The sequence below is a fragment of the Numenius arquata genome, chromosome Z (genome assembly GCF_964106895.1).
Source record: "Numenius arquata chromosome Z, bNumArq3.hap1.1, whole genome shotgun sequence".
Taxonomy (NCBI): domain Eukaryota; kingdom Metazoa; phylum Chordata; class Aves; order Charadriiformes; family Scolopacidae; genus Numenius; species Numenius arquata.
Window position 1 is genome coordinate 37,066,318 of NC_133616.1, and position 16,155 is coordinate 37,082,472.

Below are 16,155 nucleotides of genomic sequence, written 5' to 3' on the forward strand. Positions count from 1 at the left end.
ATGGATGCCACAGAAAATAATCGCGGAAGACCACAGTGGCACTGAGTAAAGCAGCCGAGAGGGGTTACTGTAGGAGAGCTTACATTAAAATTTTCAGCGAACAGCAGGCTGAAAGAAAAGCTTAAATGAATATGAGGAGTATCGTGTGGGCCTCTTTACGCTTAGTGCATAGAAACATTTTACTTTATTGTGCTTATTATGACAATATTTAACAGTATTGCTGGCATCATGGGTAGCAAAAAAAGCTTACGCTGAACGAACATGGAAAATGAATCAACTTTTTCTGCAAACCCAGTTTCTCACATACTCAGAGGAGAAGCAGTATGCAGAAAGTTACTTATCAAACGTATATCTTTTATACATGTTCCTTTTCTGGGTTAAGTAAAGGTGCCCCATCCACCTAAATAAGGCTGGTAATTAGTGTCTTGCAGGATAGGTGACGTGTCATGACACAGAATCCCTTTTTGTCCCTACAAACTATCAATGCCCTATTCAGCCTCTCTCATCAACCCTCTTTGGGATTCAGCTCCTCCCTTGGAAAGACAGAAAGAAAATATCTTTATATTTACACTCCATTAAGAATTTACAACAGTCTGTACTTGACCAGCAAATACATGTATAATGTCTACTGATGTAAATAGCGCCCAGTTCAATCTAGTTCAGTCCATTTATATATGGCAAAATCCAACATTAAGACTTCACATAATTAATTGCAAAACTTTTTACTATCAAAAACTTCACAGACTGGAGGGTTTATGTGAGGTTATTTAGCTATCATCAGTATCCTCCTGTCCTCTAATGTGCCCTCAGTGTCCTCTTATTAAAGGCAAATGGAATTTTTTTCTGCTTTGAGAAAAAGTCTGTTTAGATTTGACTTAACTTGGTCTGCTAAACACTTGCCTAAGACAACTCTGAGGTGCTGTAAGCTGAAGATACACTTTCTTTCATAATTCCAAGGTATTCCTCCAAAAAGCAGTTTTTACAAATATGAAAAAGGCTTTTACCCCACTCATCAATCACCTTCTCACCAAGATACTCTCTGGAGCAACATCAGCGCTACTTCTAGATCACATCTTCAGTTTTTAAGTGGCATTCCCAGCTGCACTGTTCTGCATTTTTAGCAATCATCTCCCCTATTTTTTCCTTATCTCTGCTAGGTGTTAATGTGGGTCACAAAAGTGAGTCACAAAAGCTCTACTGGTGGTTTTACCAGGAGATTTCAATGGTGCGTAAAGATTTCTAAAGGCATCTTCATCACAGATTCTAATTTCACGCAGCAACAGTCTCAAAAATTTCATATTTGCAAACCTCTAACATGTGGGCTTCTTTTCAGTACTTTGCCAATAATGCCAGTCTGATTCTCACCAGCAAAAATCCTGGAATTTGCTAGAGCACTATCGCTAAGCCTGCTGCTGGATATAATGTTTATACCTGTGGAAAGTTTTGGGGAAAATCTCTAGTTCAATCAGGAGTTTCAAGACTCAGAGACCTGAAGGAATTCTTAGATATCCACAGTTTATGGAGTCCTCCAGCAAAATTCAAACTCCTCTGCCTACATATCAAAGTTTTTCTTTTGGCATTCTCACTTAACTATCCATACTGCGTGGTGGTGGTGGCAGGCATCAGCAAAAAGAAACTTAATTTTTGTTGTTAATATTTAGCTACTCTACAAAGAGCAATGAACTACAAGTAAAGGTGCACAAAAGACTACTAGGATATTATAACAATTCAGAATAACCCCAAGTAGTGAGAATTCCTCAGTATACTTTGTGGTGTGGAAGAGTATACAATTTCCTGAGCAACATCGCAAGACACGTGGTGATAACTTTTATATATGTCCTTTAAAAGAAAAGGAGTTAGTAATGAGTAAATATGCATGATTAAAAAGGCAATATAAACATATGGTATCCTCTTAATCAGTAACAGAAGTCTCCTCACTTCATTACAAATTGGTAGCTGAGGCAGGAGATTGCCAAATGCACACTTTTTTGCCTGTTATCAGCTTTCCTAAAGGTATTATATTAGGTAGCAATTATAAGCCAAGTATCACAACAGTGCAGTCTTCCCATTTTCACTACATTCTTTCTGGAAGATGAAAAAAACTGCAGTGCTGGTATGTTCCTGAAAAGACAAGCTGCACTTTCTGATTTACACAGTAGCAGCCATAGATCTGCAGTGATGAGAGGGGGCTGAGGCACAATGACTCATTTATTGTTATTGCCCTCAACTAGGACATATGGTAGATTTAAACTTTGTTTTGAATAGTCTTTCACATAAAATATCCCATAGTTACCACAGATACTGGACTTTTTGACAACACCCCCAGCTTTTTGCATGGATGTGGGATGCTGGTCATGACAATGCCCTTTGCTGATCTCTGCCTCAGGCAAATGGTCATTTCTGTAGATTTGCATTTTTACTTAAGTTCTTAATTTGTTACAGGGGGGGTGAGAAAGCCTTTCTGCCTTGCAGTGCTCTCTGAACCTTGGTTGCCTCTGATTGCTGGGTCTGGTCTCAATTTCCACAGCCAATCATGTGTGTATGAATTATCCTAAAGACAGCAAGAGAGCACCATTCCAGGGAAGATGAGACATGAAGGTTTTCGCCATCAAAGCAGAAGGGAGAACAAGCCTTTTCCACCAACATGTTTAAAGTTGCATGTGCTGGAAAAGTGAGACTGGTACTGGCAAAAAGTATGCTGCCTGCAAATGTGAGATCCCGGTCAACAAACATCAGTCATTCCAACTGTATATTTGTGGAGGGTGATTTTTGAACAGATCAGAATTTTTGGAGGAACCACCAAGGTTGCTGGAGAAATGAGCTGAAATGATGTATCATGAATGAAAAAAAGGCAAGGAGAAGTTTTGGAGGTCAAAATCAATTCAGAGCAGGAGGAAAGGAGCCACCTGGTAAGTTTTCAGGAAGGCTGAATTGGAAATAGTGATACATTTGAAATGGCAATATGTATGCCTCCAGATACAGGAGTTGTAGACGGAGAAGGAACTGATAGCAGTGGTAATGTTCTGGTAGTCATAATCAGGGTCACTTGAGTTCAAGAGTGGGATAAAGATGAGCTGCAGATACTCTTAATGCTTAAAGAGGCGATTTTCTTCAGACAAAAAGCTGGAATTTTTGGGCAGGGTAAAAGGCATTTAAATTAAGGTAGAAAATTATTTTGTCAGAACAGGCAGGGAGGGTGGGCCAGGAAGCATTCAGCAAAGTGTTAAAAGGTGTGAATAGCAGAGCAAATTCAGCTCTAAGGAGATAGTTCATATGAAAGAAGGACAGAAAGAAAGGCGGATAGAAGCTGTCAGGATGTATCAGATAATAAACCGTAAGGTGGGAAACTACTGCTATTGGCATCAAATACAGATATCTGTCTGCCCAAGGTGAAGTTATGGGAAATGTAGTGTATTTAAGTCCTAGAAGAAGCCAATACTGAACCAAGTAATAAGATGGTCACAGAAATTTTCACTGGATATTCAGTTGTTAATGTTTAGTAGTGGAAAATAACATTTTCATACAAAGATTTCCATCTTTGTATGAAACACTGCTCATCCAAACCATCATAAAATATTAGACTGAAGAAAAAAAGGAGAAGTTTTTTAGAAGCATTACAGTCATTCTACAGAAGGAAGTACATTTGCTGCTTCCAATTGATAACACCCACTTCAAGCCCTGTAAAGAGATTAGTTTTTAGCAGTCTATGGCAATGATAAATAAACCATATGTTTCTTAGAATTTGAAATCTGTACACCATGAAGAAGTCATTTATTACAAAGACTGAGCAGACATGCCATCTAAAGTGTGAGGTTTTTCTGGAGGTTGACACAGGATAGCTTTCTCAGCAGTCCTTTGCATTTTTAAGTAGGTATTTAATTATCCACTGACATTTGATTTAAAAATATTTAGGTAGGGGACATTGGCTTTTACAAATCCATAAAGTGCCAAGACCATATAAAGGGATATATAAATACAAAAATAATGGTAGTTCTTCAAGCTCCACACTTGTAGAATGTAATGTGATAAGATGATCATTTTACTATCTATATCTCAGGATTAAGCATGGTGGCCCAGAAACCACAAATGTAACTCATACTGGTAGCGTAACTGAGAATTACGATACACGCAACCTGCAAAAGTAGGCATTCAAAAACTAATGTTGCCTGTACCTCTGTTGTTACTGTAGATGTTGTCTTTCCCAGCTCTGAATAGAAACAGTGATAGTTTTACAGGGTAACACATGGGAAACATTAACAGGTACCATCTGATAGTAGGCAGCTCTCTTCTGAGAGGTACGGAGGCACCCATTTGCTGACCTGATGCACTTCTCTAGGGAAGTGTGATACTTACCAGGGTCTTGTATCAGGGATGTCACCGAGAGACTACCAAGCCTCGTACCATCCTCTGACTATTACCCACCGCTGTCGTATTGTGTGTATCACCAGTGATACAGCCGGGAACAGCCTGAGGAATATCAAGAAGGATTACAGAGCTCTGGGAGCAGCGGTCAGGGACTCTGAGGTGCAGAAAGTTTTTTCATCAATCCTGCTGGTCAAAGGGAAGGGGACTGATAGGGAAAATTGAATCTGGAAAACCAAAAAGTGTCTACAGGACTGGAGCCACGACCAGGGATTTGATCACTTACACCATTGGACTCGCTTTGAGAAAGCTGGTTTACTGGTGCCTGATGGGGTCCACTTGTCAGAGCAGGGGAAGAGCGTCTTTGGTCAGAGGCTTGCTAAGCTCGTGATGAGGGCTTTAAACTAGAGCTGCTGGGGTGGGGAACCTCAATCCATCCCAGTCCTACCAGTATGATGCCAATGCCAGTAATAGGTAGCCAGAGCCCAGAGAAGGGTCACATGTCAATAGGAGATCACCTGGAGTGCAGCACAAAGGAATACTAGCCAGTCCAGCCAGTAAGTTAGCCTCATGAAGGCCCAACTTAAATGCCTCTATGCAAACACAGGTAGCATGGGGCAATAAACAAGGAGGAGTTAGAGATGTGCTCATGCCTGCAGGGCTCTGATCTTATTGGCATCATGGTGGGATGGCTCCTGTGACTGGGGTGCTGGAATGGAAGGATACAGGCTCTTCAGGAAGGACAGGCAGGGGAGATGAGGAGGAGCATCACTCTCTACGTCAATAACCAGCTGGAGTGCATGGAGCTCCACCTGGGGATGGATGAGGAGCTGACTGAGAGCTTATGGGTCTGATTAAAGGGAGGGCAGGGACCCTCTATTTGAGGGTCTTGATACCTGTTTCTCGGGCAGGAAGTGTTCTTGTAGCACAAGGTGATAATGTCATACTGTGGCATCTTTACAGAGCAGTGTGAGGGGAGGATGCAGTATCACACACTGCCTTAGTGTCAGGATTTGTAGTGTTAAACTGGACGCTTTTTCATAAGTCTACCATCTGTCCGTGATAATCATGGTTCTCAGGGGGATGCTGGCTCGGATGCTAAACTCTTCATCTTTTGTGATGAACTTTTTCAGGTGTTCCAGGTGTCTCCTTTCACTTAATGGTTTAGCTGTCCACAGCCAACTTAAGCTGCTTCAACTTTTTATTATTATTTGCCAATTGCTATTAATATCTTAAACATACTTTGGACCATTGCTTAGAAGGCATAGCCCCTGCCACACAGATGATTTTTCCTGGAGAAAAGGAGGCTGAGGGGAGACCTTATTGCTCTCTACAACTACCTGAAAGGAGGGTGTAGAGAGGCGGGGGTCGGTCTCTTCTCTCAAGTCACGGGTGACAGGACTAGAGGAAACGGCCTCAAGTTGCGCCAGGGGAGGTTCAGGCTGGATATTAGGAAAAATTTCTTCACTGAAAGGGTTATCAGACATTGGAATGGGCTGCCCAGGGAGGTGGTTGAGGCACCATCCCTGGAAGTGTTCAAAAGACAGGTTGACATGGTGCTGGGAGACATGGTTTAGTGATGGTGTTGCATTTTGTTGTTTTGTGGCTGTTTATTTTTGTCAGTTAGGTTGATGGTTAGACAAGATGATCTTGAAGGTCCCTCCAAACCTAGAAGATTCTGTGATTCTGTGATTTACTCTCAAGTCTGACAGATTTCAGTGAAGGCCTAAATCTTTGCTGTGCAAGTCCCCATCAGGAAAGAGGTGTAACAGTTCCAGCCACCTGGGAGCAAGGACATCCCTGTGATTGCAACACTGTGGCTAGGAAAACCCGAGGAAAACAAAACCCAAAACAGAAGTGGAGGCTGTGAGCTGGAGGTGTCTGAGTGTCCTTCAGAGACTGAGCTCTGGCACAGCAGGATGTGGCAACACTAGCGTAGGAGTGACAGGCACCTCTACCCGCTCCCAGCCTCAGCACATCATCCTCATGCAGGGTCACACCATCCTGAGGCATATTGGTGGGAGATGCTCTGTCCCTCTCCTTGGCTTTTCTCTCACAGCTCTAGCTCCCATGCCCCTGCTCTGCTCAGCAGGTGCCCAACCCAAGAGTTGTGGGCATGCAGGAGAGGGAGGCAGGAAGGTTTGGCACCTTGTCAGAGAGAGTCATTAGGGACCTACAGGAAAAAGGCATTCATGCCTGCCATTTCTGCTAAGGGCATAGCTTAAGGAGGAAAAGGAGTTACCGGGGAAGACGACACCAAACATGACTTTCAAGGAACGCAGCTGTGGGCACCCATCCCAGGGGAAAGCTGAACACTTCCAGAGATGGCAGACCTGGGTGCAGCACACCCACCTCTGGCATGTACAGGTCCCACTCCAGCTGGACATATGCCTTGGAAGAGCAACTGTGCTGAAGCTGCCAGCACTCAGGTGGAAAACAAACCAATCTACAGAGTATATGACACAACTTGTTGGTTTGAAAGGCATGGGAGGTTTCGGACATATGAGACACAACAGATCTTCAAAATAATTTGCTTTGTGCTCCTGCTCCTGCCAAAGCAGGTTTGCTCTAGGTGGTGTGTTAATGAGCCCTGTTAGCTCCTCCTGCATCAGCCAGTGGAGGAATTATTATTATTTGCTCTGTTCATTTAGCACACCATCGCCTTTGCATTGTCTGAGCTCTAAGATGTTTCTTACATAGACCACTTAGGCTTGGTTTTTTTGTGTGGAACATGCAAAAAAAGCCCACAAGACTAGCTAAGAAAGACGCAGTTACCATGAACTGTACTATGACCATCTGCTGTTCTGCTGTGTCTTGGCTTGTATTAGAGATAGTGTAGCTAGCAGCATTAGGGAAGTAATTGTGCCCCTGTACTCGGCACTGTTAAAGCCACACCTGTGTTAAGTTTTGGGCTCTTCACTACAGACAGGACATTAAGGTGCTGGAGTGTGTTCAGAGAAGGGCAATGAAGCTGGTGAAGAGTCCAGAGCACAAGTCTGATGAGGAGCAGCTGAGGGAACTGGGATTGTTTAGTATGGAGAAAAGGAGGCTGAGGGGAGGCCTTCTCACTCTCTGCAACTACCTGAAAGGCAGTTGTAGCCAGGTGGGGGATTGATCTCTTCTTCCAAGTAACAAGTGATAGGACAAGAGGAAATGGCCTCAAGTTATGCCAGGGGAAGTTTAGATTGGAGATTAGGAAAGAATTCTTCACTGAAAGGGTTATCAAGCATTGGAAGAGGCTGCCCAGGGAAGCGGTTGAATCACCATCCCTGGAGGCATTTAAAAGACTTGTAGATGTGGTGCTTAGGGACATGGTTTAGTGGTGGATTTGGCAGTGCTGGGTTAATGGTTGGACCTGATGATCTTAAAGGTCTCTTCCAACCAAAACAATTCTCTGATTTTATGATCTTCAAGCTGATTTCTAAAGTAATAACTTATGCCATTGTGTATTAATGTGGAGGTCTTTTTCCTTATTGTGTCCATGGGTCTTACATTGCTGAGGATCGTTATCTTGCAGTAACAGAATGAGAGCCTTTGGCAGCCCCTCACATATGCACAAGGACAGTGTCAGTATTTCTGTGAAGCTCTATAACATTTACAGAAATGCAATTCATGTATGCAAAATTCTTTGAAGGTCAAACCTTTCCAATGACAATATTAATCTAGTGCTTTGTAAATGTTATTTAATCTTCGTAACAGTGTTTGGATGTGACATGGTTATTTCAATTGGAATGGCCTTGGATGTTATGCATTCTAATGCATGTAGACGTGGATTATGCATACAGAACATGTTTATTAGAAAGAAAACATTTCTCACTGCAATGAGTAAGAAATGTTTTGAAATCTGTTTCTTTCTTACACAGTAGATGCTTTTATAGTATAATTATTTCACTTCTGAACTTGGTATATTAATCTTTTTTCCAACCGCTCGTCAAGCTGATGAGCTGGAAGGTGCAAAAGACTTCAGAATGGAACTTCAGTAGCAGTGATAGAAGAATCAGGAAAGCAACAGGGATTCCCAAAAGCATGAGCACAAAATACTCAGAAAAACTCCCCTTCCATCCTCTTAAAATTCTAGTACACAATTTCTCAAACATCTCCAGGCATTTACCCATCGAGCTACCTCTGAAAAGACTTGTTCATTGCCCATACTCTAAATGACCCATTTATCTTTTTCAAAGTTTCCCAGTGCCAGAATTGCCTCTCCTAGATGTTTAGATTCTTGTGGAGGCAGGCAGCTCTCCGAAGATGCAAATATGCACACTTACACAGAGGGCTCTGGTAACTGCAACGGCTGCTAATCTTAGGGGCAGCTGTCTAGTCCCCATCACACAATCCCAGGGCTCCAGTGTCTTCCCGCGCTTTAGCTGGAAAATTCCAGCACGCTGACCTGGCACTGACTCCTCACTGTGAAAACACAATGAGATCCATTCTCCTATGGTGGACAAGCTATGCACATAAAAACCCTGCTGACTGAAAGGAGAATAGACCCCTTTAGCCTTAGTATGACAAGACTCCTTTGAATGCTCACAGCATTTTTCAGTGAAGTGTGTTGAGGATAGAGAATACTTTCTCCCTTCCCCCTCCTTTGCTCCTTCCCCCTTGCAGAAATCTGTAGCAGCATACCTAGCACATCTCATCAGCATAAGGCTCTCAAAAACTACCTTCATGCTTTTCAGCCAGTTTCCTCTCTCTGTGACTTGTGTAGGGACATACTTTATATTTTATTGCAACTGTCATTTAATTTTTGATGGTTCTGTTCACCCGCCACATCCAAGTCCCCTGTTGCACAGTGGCTTTGATGAAACTGACAAAGTGCTCTGGGATCATCTGTTTGACGTTAATAGATATGCTGATAATTGGAAGACAACATGAGTACAGTTACTCTGAGACAGAATCTGAAAAGAGCGCAGATAAAAGATGAACTTTCAAACTAGCAATTCAGTGAGACCCTGTAGTTGCCAGCAAGTCAAGTGACATCCATCTCACACATAACTGGCATGATAATGATTCAGGTAATTACTATTTTTGATCTACACTATTGTCTTCTATAACCTTTAGATATTATATTATTTAGATATTATGCCAATAACACTACAGCAAACCAAGCCAACCAGTCATGACAACACCAAAAACAAACAAAAACTCAAGCTGACATATTACTCTTCTCTCCAGCTCCTTCTTTAGTCCAGAGAAACCCAAATAAAGAGGCAGGTTCTGCAGATGAATGAAATTAGACTGGCTTAAGGTGGAGAAACAAGAATTACAGATTTGAATTCTTGCATTTAGATTACCCAAATTTCTAATCCCGGCCCTTGTAAAAGCAGACATTCTATCTGAAGGGCAGAAACAACCATATAATAGTTTAAAAAAAGGTTTTATCTAGAGCTCCCTGAAGCAGATAAAAGTTCCCTTATTTTCTTCAGTCACTTTGGATCCAAGGTCCAAGAAAGCGTAGAAGTGTAGAAATATATTTTTTTTAATGGCATATAGTAACCTCAGAAATTTAATTAATAATTGGACAACTCATTTGGATTCCTTGTGATAATGGATTACTTCTTAGTCAAACAATAATATATTAATAAGAATAAAGTAGTAATTGTTGGTTTATTCTTTGAATGACTCAGAAACTGTAAGATGGGAGCATAAGTTTTGTTTTAAATGTGAGAGCAACTTAGGTTAAATATCTTGTTTGCCTGGTGTGTTTTGTAATATTGTGTAAAAAAAAGTTGTATAATGTAATCATTTAGTGTTTATTTTATTATGTGTACCTTCTACTCAGAGGTTGGCATTATTGTTCCTAACAGTGATGGATACAAGCAGATCATGCCCTATGACCTCTACCATCCCCTTCCTCGGTACGTAAAACAGTCAACCAGATGCTAGGATTAACAAATACCTTTGCTTCTTTTTTTCTTTTCTCTGTATTTCTGCTTTGCTCTCAAACTAAGTTAACAGATGTTGCTTTTCTCTTGCTCTCAACTCCTGCAGATTAACCTAGAGATGTTCAAATGCTAACCTGTTGTTATAAATCCTTTTGATGCAGAACTGAAACAATATTCTAGCTGAAGCAGCAAAGCAGACTTATTAAGTGTGTGGTTGTTTTTTTTCTCTCTTTCCCCACTCCTCACCCCCCCACCTCCCCTTTTCTCTCACACCTTTGCTCTTCACTCCCTTTACTCATCTCTGAACATGGCAGGTGGCTTGCTAATAAACCATCAGACTTTCTGTCTCTCTCCAGCAGTGCTGCTTCTTGCATGCTTATAAATTGTGAGATTTTGGGTTTAGACAGTATTAGTGTTGTATTCTGATCCTGCAAACCCATGCTAATGCCTTCCCCAGGGGCATTTATCCATTGGCTTTTCTAAGTAATCAGAGATAGGGGAGGAATAGGATCAAGGCCTGATTTGTATTATTAATTATCTCACAATTAAAATGTACTTATTTAATGTAAGACTTGAGATTTTCATGGAAATAATCACATGGGTAATTACTCTTAAAGCCATGAATAAGACTGGTGTTGATAAAAACGTTTCATAATTGAAGGATAATAACATTTTGGTTTTGAAATACTGCCTGGACGTGCAACAGAACTGTGCTGTGTTTCGTTCTTCATTAATTTATTGTGTCATGGATTATGAAATCACAGAAATCACCCACTAGACAACTTGTTAGTCTCATCCTAGTGAGGAAACGACCTCCCTCAAACCGTAGTCAGGCCTAATGCAGAGAGCTTTCAGTGTCAATGTGCAAGCGCAGCTCATTCACGTTCAACCAAGTCTCCAGCCAAATCACGGACCTGCCCCAAACTGCAAGTGAGAAGACAAGGAGGAGAGCAGCTTACCTGCCAAGGATTGTGGCTGCCATTTGTGTTGAGACCCATTATCAATGACCTGTGTCATTTGGATTAGGCTTTTCTCTTCCTAGCTAAGTGCTTATGGTTATGTACACACAGTCTTCATCACTAAATATTTGTGAGATACACTTATAAAATATATCCCTGTGTCTAATTCCTTTTTCTGGAAAACACTTTTCTCTGTTCTTTATTTAAAACAAACCACATACATACCTCCTAACCTCAAAAATTAAACCTCTGTTACTAAGGAATATAGAAGCTAGAATATACAGGGTTTAACACTCTAACTTTGAATAAAACAGATTTAAATTGTCTACAAATGGCACGTACATTGACAAAAGATAGAGAAGAATTTTATATCAGAGGATGATTCAGCAGTACTTAACAGTGGAGAGACTGTATTTAAGGAAAAAGCATCCTGAGCTGGCAGCTAGGCAGAGTCTTTTTTACTGCTGAAGAAAATCCAAAATAAAGGATCAAAATGCCCTGAGGTATTTGGCTTTCAGTAACACTGAAAGCCAAAAAAAAAAAAATCATTCCCTGAAAATGATCAAAAGGCTGAGACTGTTTCTCAAGCTGTTCTGGATTATGGTCTCACCCCGTAACAGCCCCTTTACATCCACTCTCCCAGCCGCACCTTTAACCCCCACCTCTCCGCCCCCCCCCTTCTCCGTCCCCCCACCACCACCGCAATTGGTTGCTCAGGCTGCAACTGCTGGCTGGGACCTCAGACCCCCTTTTTCCCTCTGCTGTTTCACTGCTGCTTCCCCTCTTTTTCCTCTCCCCCATTCCCACATGTGTTCGTACGAACCCACAAACACGGCTCAGGTCTTCCTCCCTTGCCCCAAGAGGGAAGACACAGCCAGGTGTCTCTTCTCCAAACCTGAGGGACAGCAGAAACTGAACAGACCATGAGGCTGGCACAAGAGAGGGAACAAGTCAAGAGGATAAAGAACGTCTTTCCTCTGAAGCTGCAGAGTTTAGGCAAAAGAAACCCCACAAACCCCCAGCCAAAAAAAAAAAACCCAAACCAAAAAACCCTCAACAAATCCAGAGAGGTCCTGGTTGCGTTACCTTTCTGAGACGGGCAGCTAAGACCAGGGACAGAGGAGCGTGACAAACACTCCAGGAGAAGTGGAGGGCAAATCTGGGAAGGCATTTTTGCAAGATTTCTCTACTGCAATCCCTCAGCCTTTAGTGTTCTCACGAAGGGGGAAAAGCATGGTTCAGCTCACTTTTACAGTGCTTACTTTTAATGCACCACCAATTCCTTTCACAAATTCTCGGTCAATGTAGTGTGCCTTTGTATCTTGAAAGCAGCTGTGATGCCTGCTTTAAGAGCTGCGCAACAGAGAAACTCCACCTTCCCATCTTACACTTGCACAAAACATGAGCACCAAAGTGCTTGCCTAGATTTCAGCTGCTTGGTATTGCTGAGGTTGCCTAAGGCATCTGGAAATTTGTCCCAAAGACTCCAGGGAATTCCCTGGTGCCATGTTGCTTTTATGCCTGGGAAAAGTTTCATCAGTTTCCACTGCAGCAGCTTCTGCAACATGATTTTCAGTTTGAGGCCTCTTCATTTAGATTTGTGGTAGTGAGAAACCTTCACTGTGAGCTGGGAAACTTGTTCAGCAGAGCCACAGGTAACACATTTGAACTAAAAACATTGCTAAAATTAGCCATTTGTGACACATATTATTTATGCTGAGCACACGATGATGGATATGGCATGGTGTAAGTGTTATTTCACCACTTCATGATAAATTGTAGAATTAATCAGTGGCTTTACCACTATAAACAGCTATTAACAAGCCATTTCGCACTGAGTTTTATGGCATTTTCAGCCAGTAGCCAAGTGTGGGTAATGCTTACATGTACTGGAGCTGATGAGAAAAAGATGGGTTGATATGATGAAAAATCAGAGGGAAAGATAAGCGTTTTTCATATTGCTTAATAATCTTGGGGATCCTGTAATTGTTGCTTAATCAAAATTATTCCTTTGTTTTAAGTGGGAGAAAACAATCCTTGCCTGTCACTTTTTTTCCTTCTTGCCTGAAAGAGGAAACAGATGCTTTTCTTTCCCAAAAAACAATTTTTAAGTCAAAAAATGAAAAATTATGACCAAAAAAATTGTTTCAAACCTTATATTGAATGTCCTTATCAAAAGGACATTTGACTTTAAAAAAAAAAAGGATTTTGTTAAATGTATCCAGGTATATAGAACATGCACACTTTTACACCACTAGGAATCCACAGGATTATACAGGAGTAGCTACACTGGATCATGACTATGGTCCCAGATCCTCTCTGTGGCAATGGATTGAGTGTTAGTGGAAATACCAGACTATTTTATGTGGACAGACATGTACACATATAAAATGATAGATACATTATTGTATATGCATCACTGTAATAAAAGTATTATTTTGATAAGTATGCATAGCTTTCCAGAACATACACATTGTTCTGTGGATTTATTGTTACATTCTTAAACGGCACCTGTAGAGAAAAGATGGTTTCTCAGTTCCTCTTACTACCTCAACTGTAAGGAAACAAGGCCCATGTAGTTTATCCATCAGAGGCCATGTATCCTATCAGTATAGTCACATCTTAGAATCATAGAATCATCTAGGTTGGAAGGGACCTTTAAGATCATCTAGTCCAACCATCAACCTAACTCTGATAAAAAAAAAAAAAAGAAAACCATACAGAACCTGCCCCCCCGCCCCCTATTACTAAACCATGTCTCTAAGCACAATGTCAACCCGTCTTTTGAAAACCTCCAGGAATGATGCCTCAACCACTTCCCTGGGCACCCCATTCCAATGCTTAATAACCCTTTCAGTGTAAAAATTTTTCCTAATATCCAATCTGAACCTCCCCTGGCGCAACTTGAGGCCATTTCCTCTTGTCCTGTTGCCTGTGTCCTGGGAGAAGAGACCGACCCCCTTTCAGGTAGTTGTAGAGAGTGAGAATGTCTCCCTTCAGCCTCCTTTTCTCCAGGCTAACCAATCCCAGCTCCCTCAGTCTTTCCTCATAAGATCTACTCTCCCGACCACTCACCAGCTTTGTTGCCCTTCTCTGGACCCATTCCAACTCCTCAATGTCTTTTTTGTGGTAAGGGGCCCAAAACTGGACACAGTACTTGAGGTGGGGCCTCACCAGTGTCTTCTTTTTGGTAATTTCCTCCCATCTTCTTTTTTTACCTCAACGCTGTTGTTTCTCTAGAAAGAAACACTGCTGTTTCCCTGAGATGTTCTGCAAAAGGAGCATCAGCTTCAGAGCACACTAAGCTTCCAGTGATTTATGACAAAGATTCCCCAGAACATAAGAAATTGTGAAGATATGATAATCCCATCAATTAAATAAGAGGAATTAAGTTAAAAGTATTTAGAGTTTCTGTGGCAGTGGTCACTGGGTTAGTGGGAGAGAAGAGATTTCATATTACTAATCTGTGACTTAAAGACAGTAGCCTTGAGAGTCCTTTGCTGTTATGGCCATTTATGAAAAAATATATATGATTAATTTTTACTGACACTAATCTGAAAAAAAAAAACCAAACACTCCTGCAGATAGCAGTTAATGGATTTGGGTTGGTGCAGGTGGGGGTGGGGACAGCAGGGGTTCCTTTTGCTGATGCTTCTCTGTTTTGGGATTTTATTTTTCCCCAGATGGGAAAGTACACCCTGGACTGCCTGTTCCTCATCTTGTGGAGGAGGCATTCAAAGCCGCAGCGTCTCATGTGTGGAAGAAGACATTCAGGGGCATATAAGCCCCGTGGAAGAATGGAAATGCATGTATACTCCAAAGATGCCTGTTGTCCAGCCTTGCAATATATTTGACTGCCCTAAGTGGCTTGCTCAGGAATGGTCTCCGGTAACCAGCTTAGCTTTGTTGGTTTTGTATTTCCCACACTAGGAATATATTTTAGATTATAGTTTAGTGAGCTTGTGGAAGTAGGAACATGCACTATTTTCTTTCCTTATTACCATGACTTCTGTTTTAAATTATGTTGTCTAACTGCAAAGTAAGTACTCAAGAATGATGTATTAATAAGATTAACATGATTAAGCAGAATGATGGAAACATAAATCAGATCTGTAATGTTAATTAGTGACCTTCTACTAATAATAGACTGCTAACATAAATGAAATGCACAAAACAAAACCCATAAGCACATAACGGTATATCTTTATTACAACTTGTCAGCCATAAATTGGGTATCAAGAATTGCTGAGAAATTTCCAGAAATACATGAAGTCATAAATGTCTCTGCACTTTGATGCTTGTAGTTGTCTTGTTCCTGACTCATTCTTCCTTCTGTATGAAAGTAAACATCTCTCTACAAAAGCAGAAAGTACTTTGATTTTGTACATAAAAACTGACTCTTGAATGTATTTTCTCTCTACCCCAGTTTCTCAATAAGTAAAATGGGTTTTAGAAGCTTTGGTTTTAGAAGCTAAGCTAGCTCACCCGCAGGTGAGGTATTCTTGACTGGTTGCAAAGTGTTTAGCAATTTCCAGATGAAAGCTGCTATCCAAAAACAAAGTAATCTTGCTAGTATCCATAGCCCTCCCCATTGGTTGGTAGTTTTGATGCACTTCCATGCAACCACTTCTGAAACAAACCATACAGGGGGAAAAATTAATGTTCCTTACCAAAAATAAATTAAAAAACATTTAAGAAAGTGTCTGAGGGAAGAAAGCCCAAATAGTTTCCCATTCTGTTAGGTGCCACGTTCCAAAATAGCTGAGTGCCACCCCTGTTAACCCATAAGCCCCAGTACTTTGTTCAAGCAAAGTGGAGTGGCTCCAGATGAAATTGACAGGGTGTTGCTGAGCATATCCAATATGGGATGGATGGCCACAAGCCAAGTAGCCGCCACTGAGAGACTGACACTGCAAAAGAAATCCAGCAGCAAAATGTCCAAAACAAGT

The 16,155-nt window shown here is 41.4% G+C and overlaps 1 protein-coding gene across 1 annotated transcript in view; it reads left to right on the forward strand.

Moving 5' to 3' along the window:
- The window catches only part of ADAMTSL1 (ADAMTS like 1), a 425,741-nt gene that overhangs the window by 312,883 nt on the left and 96,703 nt on the right, over positions 1-16,155 (forward strand). The window contains exons 11-12 of the mRNA XM_074166017.1: positions 10,170-10,220; positions 14,890-15,094. Of these exons, the coding sequence (XP_074022118.1) occupies positions 10,170-10,220; positions 14,890-15,094 (256 nt within the window). The remainder of the gene's footprint in view (positions 1-10,169; positions 10,221-14,889; positions 15,095-16,155) is intronic.